Genomic DNA, 21,483 nt, shown 5'->3' on the forward strand with positions numbered 1-21,483 from the left:
AAAACCCAATAACTTCCTTATAGAGCAGTAGACAAGTGCACCTTTAAGACCAACGAAGTTTTATTCAGAATGCAAGCTTTCGTATGCTCTTAAGCAGACTTCATCAGACAAAACGGGGATGGCAAGCAGCAGTTCTTAATATAAGTGGGCAGGGAGTTGGTACGTTGAATCATGGGAATGTTTTAGCAGATTAAAAGTATCACAAATAGGGATCTGTGTTTGTTAGCGTTAGAACAAGGCAGGGCTGAGACAACACTGGAGGGTGATAAAAAGCAGACTGCTGTTGTAGGTGCGAAGGGCCAACTCCCTGCCCACTTATATTAAGAACTGCTGCTCGCCATTCCCATTTTGTCTGATGAAGTCTGCTCAAGAGCATACGGAAGCTTGCATTCGGAATAAAAACTTTGTTGGTCTTAAAGGTGCAAACTTGTCTCCTGCGTTGCTCTATTGCTTCAGGCCAACACGGCTGCCTACCGGGATCTTCCCTATAGAGCAGAAGGCGGCTACAATACAGGGGGAAAAAACAATAAAATGCATGAAAACATAAAAACCATATTTTAAAAGTTACAGTTTAGGAATGCTAGTAATCTTAAACAAAGCGAGACTGTTTCCAGTTGCCTCTGAAAGATCAAAAGGAAGAGCCGCCCTGAGCTTGCTCCGGTGGGGAGGGCGGGATATAAATCAAATTAAAAAAAAAAGTGGGCCAGGCACATCACCCCGGGGAGATTGTTTAAGGAGTGCAGAGCTGCCACTGAAAAGGCCCCGTCTTATGTACCCACAAATGAGCTTTTTTTTCATTGATGTCAGGAGGGCCTCTCCCTGTAACCTCAGTTAATGGGCAAGAATATAAAGGAGATGACTGTTGCTCAGGTACCCTGGTCCCAAGCTGAGTAGAACTTTTAGTAAATCAAGGCCCTTGCTGTGTTGGCTTGTAACTCTACACAGTAATATCTTGCCAGACATTTTTAAGGCATTATTTCTGATTTTGTTATCTAGTCTCATTGCTTTGTTGATTGGATGTCTCATGCTATTTGTACTGTTTCACATTAGTGTAATGCACAACAAGGGGCTGGGGCTCAGTGGCTGAGCAAATAAATGAAATAAATAAATAAATAAATAAAATAAAATAAAATATACTTGGCCTGCAGAAGGTTCCAGTTTCAATCTCCAGTGACTGGAGACCAAGTCCTATGAGGAAAGGTTGAAGGAGCTGGGCATGTTTAGCCTGGAGAGGAGGCGGCTGAGAGGTGATATAATAACCATCTTCAAGTACTTGAAGGGCTGTCATATAGAGGATGGTGTGGAATTGTTTTCTGTGGCCCCAGAAGGTAGGACCAGAACCAAAGGGTTGAAATTAAATCAAGTTTCCGGCTCAACATTAGGAAGAACTTCCTGACAGTTAAGAGCAATTCTTCAGTGGAACAGGCTTCCTCAGGAGGTGGTGGGCTTTCCTTCTTTGGAGGTTTTTAAAAAGAGGCTAGATGGCCATCTGGCAGCAATGAGGATCCTATGAAATTGGGGCAGGGGGGGAGAGGTATTTGTGAATTTTCTGCCTTGTGCAGGGGGTTGGACTAGATGACCCTGGAGGGTCCCTCCCAACTCTATGATTCTATGAGCTACAGCTGAAAGGTGATGTGAAAGACATTTGTCTGAGACCCTGGAGAGCCGCTGCCAGTCTGAGTAGACAATTCTGACCTTGATGGAACAAGGGTCTGATTCAGTGTAAAAAAACATAGGGGTCAAGGTGCACCTTTAAGACCAACAAAGTTTTATTCAGATCGTAAGCTTCTGTGTACTCCAAGCACACTTTTATCAGACATTGGAGCACAAGAAAGCTTACGTTCTGAATAAACCTGTTGGTCTTAAAGGAACACTTGACTCCTACCTTGTTCTACTGCTTCAGACCAACACAGCTGACCACTTGATTCAGTGTCAGGCAGCTTCAGGTGAGAAAAGCTATTTAAAAAAATCATACTCAAATGGGCCATTTGGTTCTCACTTCACCCTATGAAGTCAATGGGGCTTCCTTCTGCCAGTGAGTCACATTTTTATTTTGTTATTTCTTTATCTCTCTCAGTGCGCATCCGGCCATCAACTTCCACCCTACAAAGGAGCCACTTTCTCCAGGAAAACTAACTTCTGTTATCTGCCATTCTGGGGGATCCCCGCCTGCGGTCCCCTTTTGGGAAGGCCCCGCTCCCCGCCCCCCGGTTTCCGTGCTTTGCGGCCTCCCCTCCTGCGCCCACGTGCTGCAGACCCCATAAGCCCTCCTCCCTCGCTTGGCTTTTCCCGCGGAAAGCAGAGAAGACATGGAACCCCCAAACACGCATGCGCGCATCCCGCGGGTCGCGAGTTCAGTCGCAGCTCTCCGGAAGTTGTGGGCGGTGTCTGGCGTAGATTGACAGCGCTCGTACCCTTCCCACTAGCCTTGTGATTGGCTAGTGGGAAGGAAGTAAGGCCTGGGGGTCGTTTTCCTCTTCCGGTTTAGCAGGAAGCGGCGGCGGCTGAGGCGACGTGCCTGGTGATGGCTGCCCCGGTGGAGCTGCGGGTCAACGCCGCTTTCGCGGAGCGCTACGGCCGGTATCGGCGGCGGGAGGAGCTACAGCGGCGTGAGTGGCGGCGGCTGGGCGGGTCGCGCTTCCTTCTCGGCGGCCGCCTCCTTCTCAGTTCTAGGGTTGCCAAGTCCAGTCAAGAAATGTCTGGGGACTTTGGGGGTGGAGCCGGGAGACATTGGGGTGGAGCCAGGAGCAAGGGTGTGATAAGCACAACTGAACTCCAAAGGGAGCTCTGGCCATCACATTTAAAGGGGCAGCACCTTTTCAATGCCTTCCTTCCATAGGAAATAATGAAGGATAGGGGCACCTTCTTTGGGGGCTCATAGAATTGGACCCCCTGGTCCAATCCTTTTGAAACTTGGAGGGTCTTTTGAGGAGAGGTGTCGTATGCTATGCTGCAAATTTGGTGCCTCTACCTAAAAAAACAGCCCCCCCCCCCAGAGCCCCAGATACTCGCAGATCAATTCTCCATTATTCCTATGGGAATCAGTCTCCATAGGAAATCATGGCGTTCCCAGCAGACATTTCCCTCCCCTTCTTCTGATGACCCTGAAGTGGTGGGGAGGGCCTCCAAACTGGGGGATCCCCTGCACCCACCTGGGGATTGGCAACCCTACTCAGTGCTGTCTCTGCCTTTTCCCCCCCTGCAGTGCAGGATCGCTACGGGGATGCAGGTGACAGCACAGAATCAAGCTCTGAATCGGAGGATGAAGAGGAGGCGAGGGTGAGTGGGGAACCCTGGGGGTGGTCGTGAAGCGGCTGCTCTGCAGGATCGGCTGCAGCTCCAGCGTTCTCCTCTTGTCCCAGCAGGATCCGGAGGTCGACGGCTACTTCTACCGCATGTTGGCCTTGCTGAAGACCAAGGACCCCCGCATCTACCAGCAGGAGGATGGTGCTTTGGACCCCCAAGAAGGTACGTGGTGGGGTGGGAAGCAGTGCTCCCTCTAAGCTGTGGAGGCTTGTGAGCAAAAATTCTGCTTCATGATCTCCTGGCATTAAAGTTGTGAGCTGCTGCATAAATTAGTTTGCTCTGGGGCCATTTTTCCTGAGCTAAGACAAAAATGTGTGATCCGGAGGCTAAAAAACTGAGCTAGCTCACTCTAATTCCGCTTAGAGGGAACTCTGGTGGGAGGCCTCCTGGTCGCCACTGCTCTACCTGCACCCTGAGCGTGCCCTGTTTGGGGTACGCTTCAGGTTGACACTTTTGCTATTTTTTGATTTGCCTATTTATTCTGTTTATGCATGAAAAAAGAGCTAGAGCGTAGTAGCACCTTAAAGATTAAGAACATTTGTGGCCGGGTAGGACCTTTTGGGAGTCACTGCTTATTTCTTTAGATATTGAAAGCTCATGAAAGCTGCTGCCTTGCCACAAATGGTGTTATTCTTTAAGGTGTTACTGGACTCTGGGTCTTTTCTACTGCTAGAGACAAGCGCAGCTATCCATGGTGATCTAACTGTGTTTACACACAAATGTTTTGAGCTGCGTTAGACTGAATCAGGCACTCACTTCATCAAAACCCATATTGCCTACTAGCTAGTAGATGCTCTCCAGGGTCTCGGGGTGGTTTTTCACATCACCTCCCACCCGGTCCTTTTAAACTGGAGATGCCAGGGGTTGAATCTGGGACCTTCTGTACGGAAAGCAGGTGCTGTATTGCTGAACGATAGCTCTTCTCCTGAAGCAGTGCTTTGTGAATGCACATGGAGCTCACTTATACTGAATCAGACCATCAGTCCATCAAAGTCAGTGTTGTCTTCTCAGGCAGCACCTCTGCAGGGTCTCTCAGGCTGAGTCCTTTCATGTTATCTAGTACTTGATCCTTCCTGGCAATGCCAGGGAAACTCAGACCTTCTGCATGCCAAGCAGGTGTCAAGCATCGATATTTCTCAATAATCAAGCTTTTATTCTTTAATCAAAAGTTGTTTTATTGTAGAACTCTATAGCTTGCTCCAAGGGCGGACTCCTTGGAAGTAATGACGTACATAGTATTGAATAGTAACTTATGGGCAAACTTCAAAAGGCTGGGTTACAGATAACTTCAAAAGAATAACATAAAGATGTAAATTGGGTTGCAGGTTCAAAGGCTACTCACTAGTATCTCTTTTATGGCTAAGGAATGTTAGCTAATAAAAACATTTTCCTTTCTCACACATTCTCTGAGAACCGATAAGACCTGGCTGTGTGAATCTGGTGGAGAGGCATTCTACACCATTAATACATGGTTACTCTAAACATCCTGGATCTAGATGGATTTATTATGCACCCATTGAAGAGGAGAGAGGGGGGAGGAAGAAAAGGGGGGGGGGAGACAAGGGTGATGCTCTGCTTTATTTCTGGCCTGTCTGTTAAACACATATAGAAGTAACATATAGAAATAGCATGCTTGACAGCAGGTGCTTACCTCTGAGCCATGGCCCCAAAATTTGTATCCTGGCTTTCTTTTTTGCCCTTTCAGTGGCCCCTAAGGCAGCTAACAATTTAAAATATACATGATAAAAATCACATTTTAAAAACTGTTAGAAATCAACACACAGAGATTTTAGTTTACTCGGGTCTGGTGGAGACTGTTGATAGTTAGAGAAGTGCCTCACCCATTGCTCCCCCCATGTGAAAAACTCCCTTCAGACAGAAAACTAGCCAAGGCAGGAGTGGAAGCTTTTCTCTCCTTGCCTCACTAGTTTTGCTCACTCGTGCTTTTCACACAAAGAAGCAATTGAGTCTTGAGTTCCTCCATGCTTCATCTGAAATGGCGCAGCTCATTCTTCTTTATGTGTGTCAAGGGGTCTCCTTGCCATAAACACTTCCATGTTGGTTCAGATTCAGTAATACTGGGCTGTTGTGCTTGTAGTAGCAGACGGCTGGCTAATCATACATATCTTGTCTATGAAACTTCCTTTCTCACCCTGAATTATATGGTACATTTGGGTATTCAAGGTCATACTCAGAAACTATCACTTCAGTATAACTGGACTGGAAAAGGGGAGAAGGCATGCTGCTTCATTGGTAGGAAAAAGGCACTTCTTACTGAAATGGAATAACGGTCTGAACCAACCTATATATCTGACTGCCTGTAATCTAACTCCTTAGTTCTATCAAAACGAAGTCTTGCCTGAAAACAGCATTGTTATAAGAATAAAGTTTCTGTGATTAAACAAACATTTTCATCATTAATGAAGAATATGCAGTGCTTGACAATGTGCCTTATATAAAGGCCTTACTTTCCTGGGAGTTGCTGTTTGGTCCACCATGCTTGGCTTTGTCCTCAGGGCCCTCATCAGGAAGTGAGGATGAGAAACCCTGCTCGAAGAAGAAAGCAAAGCCCATGTACCTGAAGGACTATGAGAGGAAGGTCATACTGGAGAAAGGAGGGTAAGGCATGCCCATGCTGGTCGGCTGCTGCTTGAAGTCCAGTGCGCTGTCCTTTTGTGGTCTTCCTGAACTTTGAAATGTTAGGATGAGGTCGTGTCTGTCACCTTTTGATAATTGTCTCTTTGAATATGTGAAACTGCAGCCTGGAATTGTTCCTTCTTGCAGTCACAACTACAGCCTTGAGGCTAATGTTGTCCTCTCTGCCATCATTAATGCATTTATGCTTTCCTTCTCCCCTGCTTTTCTATAATGTTCTAATAACTTTCTTGCTAGCAGTCCTGGTCCATGTGCTTCAGTTATGGATGTAGAGAAGGGCAAAGTAGTGTTTTGCCTGTGATTCTGATGTGTACTGTCTGTTCACTGTTTGTTAATGGCGGAAGAACAGACACGTAAAGAAATAGTATTGTCGCATTGCTTTTAACCTTGCATCAGTTTGCATGGTTCTGAGGATAGTTTTCAGAGCTTGAACGTGGGGATGTTTCATTCTGAAATGCACACGCAGGAGCAGGGATGATCATTGGCATGATTTACAAGACAGTGGATGAAGCATACGACAATTAAACCAACTTTAGGCTGATTCAGACCTATGGTCCAGCAAAGTCAGTATTGTCTACTCAGACTGGCAGCAGCTCTCCAGGGTCTCAGGTGGAGGTCTTTCATATCATCTGCTAACTCTTCCTTTCGTCTGGAGATGCCAGGGATTGAACCTTTGAACCTGGGATCTTCTGCATGCCAAGCAGATGCTCTACCATTGAGCCACACCCCCAGTGAATTCCTTTCTGTACAGGGATGTGGTTTCTGTTGCTTGTAAGTTTGAACTTAATCTTCACACTGTGTTTTGTCGCAAGGGCTTCTTGTGGGGTATTTGGAATTCTCGGGGATAGGAAAGATATTCAATATCATGGTAAAAGGAATCAGGTATTTTACTGAGGGCAGGCGAGCACTTTTTTGTAAGGATTTACAAAAAGATTTATAGAGGACTGTTAAGGGGTTCAGAGCACATCTCGCTAGATTTCGTATGCTCAGCAGGATGGTACAAAAACGGACTTTTACAGGGGAAAATGACATTTTCACAATTGTGGGAGGAAATATAATGGTATAGGGATAAAATGTCAAAGAGCAGCATACGTAGGAGACATTGAAAATGGCAACTCTCAGAAATTTGTGTATTCATTTCAGCCTTCCCAGATAGTTAGAGAGTTGACATAATTCACATACACACCTCACAGCAATCAAAGAGAAATTTCAACTTGAAGTTGCTAAGCTGGAGCTCATGCAGCTTTAAATGTTGTCTCAGTCGAAAGTGGGGATGGATTAAGAAAACAAACCTTGTGGCATCTGACAGATTAAAATATGGTGTTGTCAGTTACTGTGGGCTACTTGTGTCTTCTTTGAAATGAAGCGCTAAAGTCTCTTGTCTTTCTGAGGAGATTGACTAATACTGTGTCTCTTTGCAGCAAGTATGTGGATGAAGATGAAGACGGAGTAGCAGTCAAGAATCAGTTGGTGAGAAGAGGAGGGGTCTGTTGGGATTTAGGGCAAGTGGGGTGGGGAGGGTCTGCTAGTAGGGTACAGCTGTTGAACTGTATTGTTGCTGTTCCCTTCTAGAAGGGGGGGGGAGTTAATGGCTTTGATGGTGCACAGCGTTCATCTTCTTTTTTTCCTTCCCCTCTCATTTCTCAGAGTTACAATGAAGAGCAGAAACAACTTAAGCAAAGGTAAGCTTGAGGGAGGGAGATGCCTTGAAATTTCGGTCTGTCCGTGTGCTCCCGGTGCCTCCTCCACTCTCTGCAGGGAGCGCACATGAAGCTGCCTAATATTGAATCAGACCCTTGGTGCAGTATTGTCTACTCAGGCCAGCAGCCACTCTCCAGGGTCTCCGTCTGAGGTCTTTCACATCGCCTCTTACCTGATCCTTTAGACTGCAGATGCTATGGGTTGAATCTGGGACCTTCTGCTTGTCAATCACCACTCCCCCAAACACACATTAAAACAAACGAAAAGCAGAGTTAAAAAAATACATATAAAGACACAAAAATAGCAATTAAAACGTTCCTGAGGAAGGAGGGCATGCCAGACAGAACAAAAAGGTCTTCACCAACGGTTCCTCTAAGCTGAAGAGACTTGTGAGCAAAAATTCTACTTTGTGAGCTACTGTCATTAAAGTCGTGAGCTACTGCATAAATTAGTGTGCTCTGGGATTATCCGTCCTGGGCTAAGACAAAAATGTGTGAGCTGGAGGCTAAAAATCTGTGAGCTAGCGCACCCTAACTCACCTTAAAGGGAACACTGGTCTTCACCCACTGAGAACACCTCTCAGTTTGCCACCCATCTATTCTCAGAAGGCAGGAGCACCCAACACCAGCCTCCAAAGATGGCTGTAGCAGTTGGTGAAGGTCAGAAAAGGGTAGGCAGTCCTTCAGGTATGTTGGTCCCAAACCAGATACCATTGAATGATGCCCAAAGCAAATTGTCACCTCTCCCCTCCCCCTCTTGAAGCTGTGGCCAAGGAATTGTGGGTGACCATGAAATTTGATGGGACCAGCCTTTTCTTCCTGCCCTCACAGGCACTCCCCCCCTCACCTGTCTCATGATTTTAAGTATTGGAATGCTGCCTTTCCACTCCGCTTAGGGTCCCTAAGGTGATGAACCATCGTAGCATAAGTTTTAAAATACGATTGAAAATACACAATGCATTTGGAATGGTGAATGAAATGTGTAAGCACATAGACATGAAAAGGAAGGATGGCCATTGAAAGGTAGTAAAGGAATGCCGAACAAAGTGGCAAAGCCTTTATCTGCTGATGGAAGACAGTGGCAGAGCAGGGCAGATGAATTTCCATGGGGAAGGATTTCCACAACTGTCACAAGTGAGAAGGCTCTGCTTTGGGTGGCCACCTGTCCAGCCTCAGATGGCAGAGGTGCCGAGAGCAGGGCCTCTGACAATGACCGGCTTGAGTGGGTAGGATTCTATCTCCTTTAAGGAGTCCTGTCCCCAAGCCATAGTGATTTAAAGGTCACCAGCACCTTGAATTGGTCCCAGAAGCAAATAGGGAGCCAGTGCACTTGGGGCAAGACAAGGGATGTGTCTCCTGTAATCCACTGCAGTCAGCATTCCTCTCTGGGGTTCCTTCTCGGGTCCTTTTTTTTTTTAATTATTATTTTGACTTATTGAAACCAATCTCCTGTTAAATAGCTTGACGAGCCACATGTCTTTGGCTCTGCCTACAGTGGGATTGGCAAGCTTATGCAATCGCTTTGTATATGTTCTATCTGCAGAGCAAGTGGTATTATAACCGGGGGTGGAATTCTAGCAGGAGCTCCTTTGCATATTAGGCCGCACCCCCCTGATGTAGCCAGTCCTCCTGGCTCTTACAGCAGGCCCTGTACGAAGAGCCCTGTAAGGAATTCTAGCAGGACCTCCTTTGCCTGTTAGGCCACACACCCCTGATGCAGCCAATCCTCCTGGAGCTTAAAGCAGGCCTTGGAAGAAGAGCCCTGTAAAGAATTCTAGCAGGACCTCCTTTGCCTATTAGGCCACACACACACCCCTGATGTAGCCAATCCTCCTGGAGCTTACAAAAAAGAGCTTTGTAAGCTCTTGGATGATTGGCTACATCAGGAGTGTCTGGCCTAATAGACAAAGGAGCTCCTGCTAGAATTCCACCCCTGATTGTAACCCATGTTAGATACCGTTAAACCCAATGACGGGAAGAAACACTGATGGTAAGACTGGTGATTTGTTTCCCCCCAACCCTTCAGTTTCCAGAAGTTTCTGGCTGACAGCGATGCAGAAGAAGGTGAAGGGGGCAGTTCCCCAGGTCTCCTGCGCAAACGAGTCAAGAGCAAAGAGGAGAAGGTGGGTGAAGAATCGTTGGGAGTTTCCCCTGCCCTTCTGGCCTTTTCGCCGTCCAACGGGGTGGGCAAGATTTTGGGAGCTGCTTCGTTGGGTGGGGACTCCGACTTCTCTGGACGACTGAACTTTTAAATTGGGCATCCCCAGTGTGGTGCTTGTGGCACCTTGGTGCCCACCAAATGTTTTTAGAAAGTGGGCGGGGCTCTTGACCAGCAAGGTTTCCGATTGACCATTGGAGATTAGACCACCTGTGCAGGTCGTTAAAGAGGTTGCTTTGGCAGCAGCTGTCACCACAGCACGGAGAGCTTCAGTGTGTGACCGGAAGTCAACTGTGGAAGCCGTCTTGTAGGTGGCTCGGCCTCTTGAGGTCACGATCGTTTGGCTGCACCGTCCGCACTGTGTCAGAACTCTAAAAGCGCCACCAAACTCAAAAAAGTTGGGGACTCCTGGTTTAAATAAAAGTGACTATTGTCAGGTGGGGGTGGGGATGCAGGACAGATCCTGGCATGCTCTTTTCTTCCCATTCAGGAGCGTGAAAAGGCGGATTATATCAGCTGGCTGAAAGGTCAAGAGAAAGCACAAACAGAGGAGGCCCTTCAGGACCTGGTGAGTGATGAGCCAGCAGCTCTGCCAGTAAGGAGGGAGTGAATAAAGTGAAATAACACATAGAGGAAGCCGTGGAGTAGATACCCAACAGACAAAAAAGAGGAACATAAATTACTGGAAAATTGGTGCAGTAAAAATGCCTTTTGGAAAGTACAAAAAATACAAAAATTGAAACATTCACCAAGGGTAACAATACATGTGCATAATAATCTGGTATTTCAACAAGGCTCGTGCATAAACCGCAGACATGCGGTCTCAGGAATCTCTAATGTATATCTCAAACCCCACTGCAATTCCCACAAAGTTCATATCAGGATCCAGTCCATATAGGACGTCCAAGAGGAACCAGCATTCCAGGAGTCATGGCAAGAAACATCTATGAATTGATTGAAGCAGAGCTACCCCTATCTGAATATCCGACAAAACAGACCAGTGAAATGGCTGGCTCCAGCGTGCGGCCCCGTCATTGGAACGCATGGGGGTCTTTTGCTACTTCTTTACCCACTTACTATTTCTGAAATATGGACTGGATCCTGATATGAACTTTGTGGGAATTGCAGTGGGGTTTGAGATATATATTGGCGATTCCTGAGTCTTCTTGTTTGCGGTTTGTGACTGAGCCTTGTTGAAATACGAGATTATTATACACGTGTATTGTTATACTTTGTGAATGTTTCAATTTTTGTACACTTTCCAAAAGCATTTTTACTGCACCCATTTTCCAATAATTTATAGCCATGCACCTCTTTGTTGTCTGCTGAGTAAGAAGAAGAAGACTGCAGATTTATATCCCGCCCTTCTCTCTGAATCAGAGTCTCAGAGTGACTCACAATCTCCTTTCCCTTCCTCCCCCACAACAGACACCCTGTGAGGTGGATGGGGCTGAGAGAGTTCCCCTAGAAGCTGTCATTTTAAGGACAACTCGGGTGATAACTATGGCTGACCTCAGGCCATGCCAGCAGGTGCAAGTGGAGGAGTAGGGAATCAAACCCGGTTCTCCCAGATAAGAGAGCTCTGGCTAACCCAAGGCCATTCCAGCAGGTGCAAGTGGAGGAGTGGGGAATCAAACCCCGTTCTCCCAGATAAGAGAGCTATGGCTGACCCAAGGCCATTCCAGCAGCTGTAAGTGGAGTGGGGAATCAAACCCGGTTCTCCCAGATAAGAGTCCGCACACTTAACCGCTGCACCAGACTGGCTCTCCCACCAAACTGGCGGGGGTGGCAAGGAGCCATTAGCCTGCAAGCTCGCTCTGGCCAACTGCTGTTGACCTCCAGGCACATGCTAAGCTCAAGGCCACTCTGGCTTCAAGAAGGATGAGCAACAACCCAAACAGCCTGTGCCTTCATCTCATGCAGCGGTCCAGGGCCGTCAGGGACTTGACTTTCTAAATTTATTGTATTAGGTTTATTTACTAGATTGTTTTAGTCGCTTCTCACCCGAAGGGTCTCATGGCAACTTAAAATATTAAGATTAATAAGGTAAAAATAACATAGAAACAAGTAACGAATATAAGATATTAACATGAAAATGTTAAAATATGTGGCTATCGCAGTACCACTATTGAAACAGTACAAGCATGTGGTTTCCCGGATAAAACGGTTAAAACGGATAAAAGGAAGTACTTCTTCACCCAAAGGGTGATTAACATGTGGAATTCACTGCCACAGGAGGTGGTGGCGGCCACAAGTATAGCCACCTTCAAGAGGGGTTTAGATAAAAATATGGAGCACAGGTCCATCAGTGGCTATTAGCCACAGTGTGTGTGTATATATAAAATTTTTTGCCACTGTGTGACACAGAGTGTTGGACTGGATGGGCCATTGGCCTGATCCAACAGGGGTTCTCTTATATTCTTATGTGACACAGAGTGTTGGACTGGGTGGGCCACTGGCCTGATCCAACAGGGCTTCTCTAATATTCTTATGTGATTCAGAGTGTTGGACTGGATGGGCCATTGGCCTGATCCAACATGGCTTCTCTTATGTTCTTATGTGACACAGAGTGTTGGACTGGATGGGCCACTGGCCTGATCCAACATGGCTTCTCTTATGTTCTTATGTGACTCAGAGTGTTGGACTGGATGGGCCATTGACCTGATCCAACATGGCTTCTCTTATGTTCTTCTGTGACACAGAGTGGTGGACTGGATGGGCCGTTGGCCTGATCCAACATGGCGTCTCTTATGTTCCCTCCAAAGGCCAGCCAGCTCTGCAGAAACAACACAAGTCAGGCAGCACACGGGTATCATCTGAGGGTGCATTCCACAGGGTAGGGGCCACAGTTGAGTAGGCCCTTTCCCTGGTGACAGCTAACTGAGCCATCCTGGGGCCAGGCAGCTGCAAAAGGCCCCTCGATGATGGGGGTTGCAATGGGAGACGCGGTCCCGTAGGCATGAGGATCCCAGACGGTTAAGGGCTTTAAAGGTTAACATCAACGCTTTGAATTGGATCCAGAGGCTAGTTTTGGGACCACAGATAAGTAAAGGGAAGTCATTTGCCTTACTTCACCCCTGCCGTTCCTAAGTTTGCTGTCTGGCAATTCTTAGATCCCTGTGTCCCCAAAGTAATGGAATGAAAACATGAAGCAGGAAGTGTGGAGTACCCCTGACCTTCCAGGACTGCTGGATCCATGGGGACGGAGGGAGGGCTGGCCTGTATTCCTCACAAGCATTTAGGAGAACACGGCCGCTTGTTCCCTGCAGCCCACCAAAACGTCTAGCCTTGTGTGGGGATAAAAGCATCACTGGTCTGTTGGACTGTTCTGGTGTCGTCCCACATCCCAGTTAGATATTTGGTTGCTTGATGGAAGATGGTGGGGCATGGCCCCACAGAATCATTGGGGGCCTTTGGATGGGAGGCCTCCCTTCATGCTTCAGTCGGTGTCTGTCTCCTTTCAGGCACCCCTTAGAGAATACTGGAACGACCCCAAACTGGATGAGAAGGAGTGCTTCTTGCGAGATTACATCCTGAACGAACGCTACAAGGAAGCAGGAGAGGAGGAAAGGTGAGGGGGTGGTCTTGGGAGTCCGATAGTGAGGGGGGTGGGGGATGCTGGAAAGCAAAAAATGAGCTTTGTCTGCTGAAGTAAGCAAGCTGCTTTCAAGTATATATGCTCTCTCTCTCGGCTTGACTTCGCGAACGAAGATTTAAGAAGGGTGCAGTAGTCCACGTCTGCTGCAGGCTCGCTGGTGGCTGACAAGACCAATGCGGGACAGGCAGGTCCGGCCACAGTGGCTGCAGGGAAAAGTCTGATTTGGGGTTGGTGCTATAGCAGTGCGATTCTTCCTCAATCTCCTTTTGTCCTCAAGACCAGCTATGCGTGCGTTCTCAAAGGAAGAGACAGCCTGGTGGATGGTGTGCCTCCATGCTTTGCGATCTGAGGCTAGGTCAGATCACTGGTGATGGTTGATGCGACAGGTGCCAAGGGATTTCTTCGAGGAGTATATATGCACAAGATCAAGTAATGGCATTTAATAATCTCCGAACAGGCCTTTACACTTTTTGTGTATACAGATGAGGTCATAGCTGATGGGATGGCAGTTTGGAATCACTCTTGTCAAAGGTGTGAGGTTCACGGGGCAGTTCTGTGTGATGGATTCCATGCATGGCATTTTCCAGTTCTTGACGCACTCAAGAGCCTTGGGGGGAAAAGTTGTATTGTCATGGCTGAAGTCACTGAAACCATAAGACGACTGTAGATTTATTGCATTGGATATTGGATTTATATCCCACTCAGAGCGGTCACAATCTCCTTTACCTCCCCCTCAACAACAGACACCCTGTGAGGTAGGTGGGGCTGAGAAAGCTGTCACTGCAGCTGCCCTTTTAAGGACAACTCCTGCGAGAGCTACGGCTGACCCAAGGCCATTCCAGCAGCTGCAAGTGGAGGGGTGGGGAATCAAACCCGGTTCTCCCAGATAAGAGTCCACGCACTTAACCACTACATCAGAATGGGAAACTGCGAGCCTTGGTGCAACTATGTCAGTGTTTGTTTGTCTGTGTGAGAAAGAGCTGGGCCTTAGTACAAAATCCAGAGGTTGTGAACTCCAAATAGGCCAGCGGAGAATTTAAAAAGCGGTGGACGCATATTACCTGGTTGGCTTTAATATTCCAATTTGGAATTGCCATTGAATAGCAGATTTCAACCAGTCTGTCTTTCTTTTATGCAGGGGGTTGGGGCTTTTGCGAAGTCAGACCACTGGTCCCTCTTTTCAATTGTTGTACATCTAAGAGGCAGATACTGCCCTTCCACATGGATCCACATTTCCACAAAGGGGGTCAGATATTCAAAAAACCTTGCAATTAAAAGTGTGTGTGTGTGTGTGGGGGGGGTGTTAAACGAAACACAAGCAGTTAATAAGTGCCAGTGCCTAGGAGGCTACCTCATGAGAACATGGCTGCTTAGGCCACCCAAAATGGCGGATGATATGGTACAAGCCTCACGAGATCACAGTACGTTTCAGTAACATTGAAATTCCTTTGTAGAGGTGAGGTGCAGGAAGGCTGCGGTGCCCTGGGAGAGGGCTGGAAGGAGGAAAGCCAGGCAACTTGTGATGAAGGGGGAAGCGGAGGAGAGGGGGAATGGGAACAGACAGGAAGGGAGATGCAGGAGAAAGGTTGGGGAAAGAGCCAGTGTAGTGTGGCCACTAGAGCAGGGGCATCGAACTCATGAGTGCCGGATTTGACATAAATGAGACCTTGTTGGGCCAGGCCATATGTGTCAAAATGTAATGCCAAATAGCGGAGATATAAACGTTATAAAGGACACAGACAAACACAATTAAAGATTTTGTATATCTCCTGTGTGATTGAGAGAACTGAGCAAAGGAAGTTCTGGCTCTTTCCCTCCCTCCCCAGGGAATGAGGCGGGAATGGAGCCTCAGCCAATAAAAGGAAGAGAGGCTTGTCTCAGTAGCTCTGCTGTGTAATTGAGAGAGCCTGGCAAAGCAAGCTATCCCTCCCTCCCCTTTCCGCCCCAAGTGAGGAGCCTCAGCCAATGGAGAAAATAGAGGCTTTGTTCTGCAGCGCCTGTACAGTTGAGCAAGCCTGGCAAAGCAAGCTGTGACACAGAAGGAAACAGAGGGGGAGAAGGAAGCAAACTTGCTTGCAGGCCTGATAGGGACCCTCCGGGTGCCTGATCTGGCCCCCAGGCCGCACATTTGACACCTCTGAACTAGAGTGTTGGACTAGGGTCTGGGAGACACAGGTTCCGTTCCCTGCCCTGGAAATTCGCTCTGTGATCTTTGGCCAGTCACGCTCACCTTAGCCTACCTCACAGGGTTGTTGTAAAAGGGGGAAATGGAGGAGATGAGAGAGTGCTGTGTGCCACTTCAGTTCCCAGTGGGGAGAAAGGCGGGGTGGGGTGGGGTATAAGGGATGGAAATTTTTAAAAGCAGGAGTTGAGGAAGTGATGAAACGAGGACTGAGTGATCAGGTGTTGGTATAGCAGGATGGGGTTGCTCTGGGTTGACTGGCATTGGCCCTCGTGGGTCTCAGGCAGAACCAGGTCTTTCCCCATGCCTGCTGCCGGACACCAGTTATCTGGGAATGCCAGAAGCTCCCCTCCTTTTGCTGCCTTCCCCCCCCCCCCCAGGTCCTTAGAGCAACAACTAGATGCAACAACAGAGTAACTATAGTCCCATCATTTGTATCGATGTGCAGGCCTCCCAGAGATCTGCCTCTCACTCCCATTGGCTGCCTTGGAGGAGGTTTTGTTGTCCTGCCCAATTATAGCAGCGGCCTTGAGGGATGACCTGGCTTATTACCAGGAGACACAGAGAAGAGCAGAGCTGAGCCAGGTGGAATCCTACAGGCCGTGACCTCTGGGGACCCGCATTCTCTGCTCCAGCTGGCAGAGGAATAAAACTGGGTTTGGAAAGACATCTCCCCATCACTACTGACCCACCAATCAGCTGAGAGCCAGTGTGGAGAAGCAGTTAGAACAGAGGTGTCAAACTCATGAGGGCTGAGACCTTGTTGGGCCGTGTCGGGCCGGGCCACGTGCGTACCTATTTGAGATTGGGTAGCGGAGATATACACTTTATGATGGACACAGGCAAACAGAATTAAAGATTTAAATAAAAATAAAATAAAAGCATGCTTAAAACATTAGCACTCGTTGGTCTTCAAGGTGCTTTCGTTGTATTTCTCCCATGGGATCCAGGGAACTGGGCAAAGGAAGCTCTGGCTCTTTCCCTCCCTCCCCAGGGGACCAGGAGGGGGAGGAGCCTCGACCAACGGAGAAAATAGAGGCTTTGCTCTCTAGTTCCTGCACGATGGAGCGAGCCTTCCAAAGCAAGCAGCGATGCAGGACAAAGCAAGAGAGAGGGAGAAGGAAGTAGACGAGCCGTTTGCTCAGGGGCCTGATAGCAGCTGTCCAGGGGCCTGATTCGGCCCTCTGGGCCGCATGTTTGACATCTCTGAGCTATAGTATTGGACTCAGAACATCAGAAGAGCCCTGCTGGATCAAACCAGTGGTCCACCTAGTCCAGCCTCCTGTCTCACACTGTGGCCAACGAGTTCCTCTGAACAGCCAACAGCAGGGCGTTGAGGCTGAGGCCTTTCCCTGATGTGGCCTCCTGGCTCTGGCACTCAGATGATCAGTGCCTCTGAATGGGGAGGTTCCCCTCAGTCACCAGGGCTCCAGGAATCTGTCCGGTCCCCTTTGAAAGCTGTTTATTCCCGTGGCTACATTCTCTGGCAGTGAATCCCCTGCTTTAATCTCTCCCTGTAAAGTAGTGTTTCCTTTTGTGTCTCCTGAACTTACTGCCCGTCAGCGTCACTGGATGCCCTCAAACTCTCGTATTTGGAGAGGGAGAAAAAGTTCTGTCCGCTGTCTCCACCCCACGCGTGATTCTATAAACTTCTATCATGTCCCCCATCGGTCATCTCTTTTCTAAACTGGAAGACTGAGGGCTGGATGAGAGGTTCCTTTGCCAGCAGCCGATTTCTCCCAGGGATTAGTTGCTGGATTCTAGTAAAGAGTCCCGTAGCACCTTTACGATTAACCTTTTATTGTAGCATAAGCTTTGGATTAACACAGATGCATCTGATGAAGAGAGCTGTGCTTCTCGAAAGCGTATGCTACAATAAAATTTGTTAGTTTTAAAGGTGCCACTGGACTCCTTACTATTTTGCAGCAACAGACTGACCCGGCTGACTTCTCTGGAACTGGGATCTTGCTTATTCTGTAAGCCTCCCCACCATCTGGTTGTCTGTTTCACGAACGTCATGGATTCTGTGGCTCATCGGTGAGAGCATCTGCGAGGCCTGCAGAAGGTCTCAGGTTCAATCCTCAGCATCTCCACTTTAAAAGGCCAGACAGTAGGTGATATGAAAGACCTTGGAGAGCAGCTGCAGTAGAAAATACCGACTGAGAAGGATTGAGGGTCTGATTCACTGTAAGGTAGCTTTACGTTCATCTTTATTGCATAAGAACATAAGAGAAGCCATGTTAGATCAGGCCAATGGCCCATCCAGTCCAACACTCTGTCACACAGTGGCAAAATTTTTTTGTGGCTAATAGCCACTGATGGACCTCTGCTCCATATTTTTATCTAAACCCCTCTTGAAGGTGGCCATGCTTGTGGCCGCCACCACCTCCTGTGGCAGTGAATTCCACATGTTAATCACCCTTTGGGTGAAGAAGTACTTCCTTTTATCCGTTTTAACCTGTCTGCTCAGCAATTTCATCGAATGCCTACGAGTTCTTGTGTTGTGAGAAAGGGAGAAAAGGACTTCTTTCTCTACTTTCTCCATCCCATGCATTATCTTGTAAACCTCTATCATGTCACCCCGCAGTCGACGTTTCTCCAAGCTAAAGAGTCCCAAGCGTTTCATCCTTTCTTCATAGGGAAAGTGCTCCAGCCCTTTAATCATTCTAGTTGCCCTTTTCTGGACTTTCTCCAATGCTATAATATCCTTTTTGAGGTGCGGTGACCAGAACTGCACACAGTACTCCAAATGAGTCCGCACCATCGATTTATACAGGGGCATTATGATACTGGCTGATTTGTTTTCCATTCCCTTCCTAATAATTCCCAGCATGGCGTTGGCCTTTTTTATTGCAATCGCACACTGACTTGCATTATGACTTACATGAGGTGGATCGAGTTGGGCAGCCATATTGGTCTGAAGCAGTAGAGCAGAGTTTGAGGCCAGGGGCGCTTTGAAGACTCACGCAGTTTAATTCTGGGTATGAGCTTCCATGGGCATGCCCACCTCTTCGGATACGCTGAAGCAGGTTTCCTCAAGCCTTACATATAGCTGGGAGAGCGGTTGGTTGCCAGGAGGGGCTAGTCATCTTGACTTAACTAGCCCTTCCTGGCAGCTAACATGTCAGGCTTGAGGGAAGTCTGTTTCAGTGCCGTGCCTGCACACAAAACCTTCCCAGAAGAACTTTGTCGGTCTTCAGGGTGCCCCCAGACACTCAGGCTTCCCCTTCTGCCGGAGATTGAGATGCTGGGGAGTTTGGCCCTCTGCTCTTGGCCTGATGTTTCCCTTCCTTCTCCTGCCACAGGCAGCCAGCCATGTCCGACTCCTCCGATGAGGGCGAGCTCTTTCTCAGGAAGCAAGAGGACTTCGAACACAAGTACAACTTCCGCTTTGAGGAGCCTCAGGCCCAGCTGGTGAGAACAGCTTCCTTAGCTCACATGGGGCTCTTTGAGGGCCTTCTGATTGGGCAGAGGGGAAGTCGGTCAGAGTGGCCTTGGTCCGGAGACTGGGACTTTGGGCTTCTCATTGGAAGGGATGCAAGAACGAACGCCCTGCTAACTCCTCTTCCTCTGTCCACCCTCCCTCCCCTCCAGGTGCAGTCACATCCTCGCACTATCGCAACTTCTGTGCGACAGAAAGACGAGCGCCGGAAAGAAAAGCGCTTGGAGATCTGTGAGCGCAAGAGAAAAGTGAGTTCTATCTCTGGGGGTCTGCATAATGAGTTCTATCTCTGGGGGTCTGCATAATGAGTTCTATCTCTGGGGGTCCGGCTCTGTTGGGCTTTAGCCTCATGTGGGCCTAGGTGCTAGGATGACCCAGTCTGCGACCTGTCCACTTAATGCTGTGTGTTGTTCCTCTCGAAGGCCAGGGAACGCAAGCAGGAGGAGCTGAAGCAGCTGAAGAATCTGAAGCGTCAGGAGATCCTGCAGCGACTGGAGAAGCTACGTGAGATCACGGGCAGCGAAAGCAATCCCTTCGAGGAGGGGCACCTGGAAACAGACTTTGACCCTGCCCAGCATGACCAGCTCATGGAGGTGAGGGCACAGTCCCTGCTGCTTGAGGTGGAAACGGAGTATGTTCACACAGTATAAGAACATAAGAGAAGCCATGTTGGATCAGGCCAGTGGCCACCCAGGCCAACACTCTGTCACACAGTGCAAAAAACCCCCAGGACACTAGATGCCAAGAATACAGAACATCACTGCCCCGGACAGAGAGTTCCAACAATACGCTGTGGCTAATGGCCACTGATGGACCTCTGCTCCATATGTTGATTCAATCCCCTCTTGAAGCTGGCTAAGCTTGTAGCTGCCACCACCTCCTGTGGTAGTGAATTCCAGGTATTAATCGGCTCTAAAGACCTATACCGCTGTGTATAAACTGGCAGAACTAGCGTCAAACACCATCAGCACTGTCAGACCAAGTTATTTAACTGTATTGACTGGTTTTTAATGTTGTTAAATTTAATGGTGTTATATTGTTAAATTTAAAGGTTTTATCTATTATTGTATGTTTTTATGAAATGTTGTTAGCCGCCCTGAGCCTGCCGAGGTGGAGAGGGCGGGATACAAATAAAATTTATTATTATTATTATTAATCACCCTTTGGGTGAAGAAGCGACTTCCTTTTATCCGTTCTAGCCTGACTGCTCAGCGATTTCATCGAATGCCCACGAGTTCTTGCATTGTGAGAAAGGGAGAAAAGGACTTCTTTCTCTACCTTCTCCATCCCATGCATAATCTTGTCAACCTCTATCATGTCACCCCGCAGTCGACGTTTCTCCAAGCCAAAGAGCCCCAAGCGCTTTAACCTTCCTTCATGCTCCAGAACACTCAGGGCTTCACAAAGGCAAGGCAGCCTGGTCTCTGCATAAAGTCAAGGAGCTGATTGGCTGCCTAGGCCAGGGGTCATGGTGCCCCCCAGCACTTCCTCTGACACTCACCGAGTGTTTTTAGGAAGTGTGTGGGGTTAGGTGGGGCTTTTGCCCACCAAGACTTCTAATTGGTCACTGGTGATTTAATTGGCTGTGCTTTGGTAGCAGCAGCAGCCGTTTTTTGGTTGGCTTTGCCTCCTGTGGCTGCACCCACCACCCTGGGTCACAATTCCACAGATGCCCACAGATGCCCTGTGGCAGTGAATTCCATGGTTTAATTACCCTATGTTTGTCCAACAAGCATATGGAGCAGAGGTCCATCAGTGGCTATTAGCCAGAGCATATTGTTGGAATTCTCTGTCTGGGGCAAGTGATGCTCTGTAGTCTTGGTGTTTTGGGCGGGGCACAGTGGGAGGTCTTCTAGTGTCCTGACCCCACTGATGGCATCTGGGTTTTTTTTTACCACTGTGTGACACAGAGTGTTGGACTGGATGGGCCACTGGCCTGATCCAACATGGCTTCTCTTATGTTCTTATGTGACACAGAGTGTTGGACTGGATGGGCCACTGGCCTGATCCAACATGGCTTATGTTCTTCTGTGACACAGAGTGTTGGACTGGATGGGCCATTGGCCTGATCCAACATGGCTTCTCTTATGTTCTTAAAGCAGCGTTTTAACACAAGCAGCTTCTGGGAAAAGACCTCAGACATGTTTCCTCCCCCGCGAAGGGTCGTGTGAATCAGGGCCTCCTTCCTGGAGGAGAGCCAGTTCTTGAAGGCTTCTGTTTTTCTTCTGTAGGAGCTCTTTGGCGACGACTATTACGGCATCAACGAGGAAGAGAAGCCCCAGTTTGAGACGGAGGATGGAAGTGATGGTGTGTAGGAAGTTTTGGGCTGAGGGGATGAGTGGGCAGTGACTGGATGAAACCTTGATGGCAGCCTTACAGTCCTCATGTTGGAGCCATTGGCTTTTTCAAAAGGAGGAACTGGACAAATTCGCAAAGGGAAGT

At 48.2% G+C, this 21,483-nt stretch overlaps 1 protein-coding gene across 1 annotated transcript in view; it reads left to right on the forward strand.

The window, feature by feature from the left end:
- Positions 1-2,424: 2,424 nt before the first annotated feature.
- KRI1 (KRI1 homolog) overlaps positions 2,425-21,483 on the forward strand; it is a 28,313-nt gene continuing 9,254 nt past the window's right edge. The window contains exons 1-13 of the mRNA XM_060236742.1: positions 2,425-2,609; positions 3,206-3,279; positions 3,366-3,468; positions 5,823-5,925; positions 7,383-7,431; positions 7,609-7,643; positions 9,688-9,784; positions 10,310-10,387; positions 13,284-13,390; positions 18,905-19,013; positions 19,194-19,289; positions 19,464-19,634; positions 21,273-21,348. Of these exons, the coding sequence (XP_060092725.1) occupies positions 2,525-2,609; positions 3,206-3,279; positions 3,366-3,468; positions 5,823-5,925; positions 7,383-7,431; positions 7,609-7,643; positions 9,688-9,784; positions 10,310-10,387; positions 13,284-13,390; positions 18,905-19,013; positions 19,194-19,289; positions 19,464-19,634; positions 21,273-21,348 (1,183 nt within the window). The 5' untranslated portion in view covers positions 2,425-2,524. The remainder of the gene's footprint in view (positions 2,610-3,205; positions 3,280-3,365; positions 3,469-5,822; positions 5,926-7,382; positions 7,432-7,608; positions 7,644-9,687; positions 9,785-10,309; positions 10,388-13,283; positions 13,391-18,904; positions 19,014-19,193; positions 19,290-19,463; positions 19,635-21,272; positions 21,349-21,483) is intronic.

Source organism: Heteronotia binoei, chromosome 4, assembly GCF_032191835.1.
Source record: "Heteronotia binoei isolate CCM8104 ecotype False Entrance Well chromosome 4, APGP_CSIRO_Hbin_v1, whole genome shotgun sequence".
Taxonomy (NCBI): domain Eukaryota; kingdom Metazoa; phylum Chordata; class Lepidosauria; order Squamata; family Gekkonidae; genus Heteronotia; species Heteronotia binoei.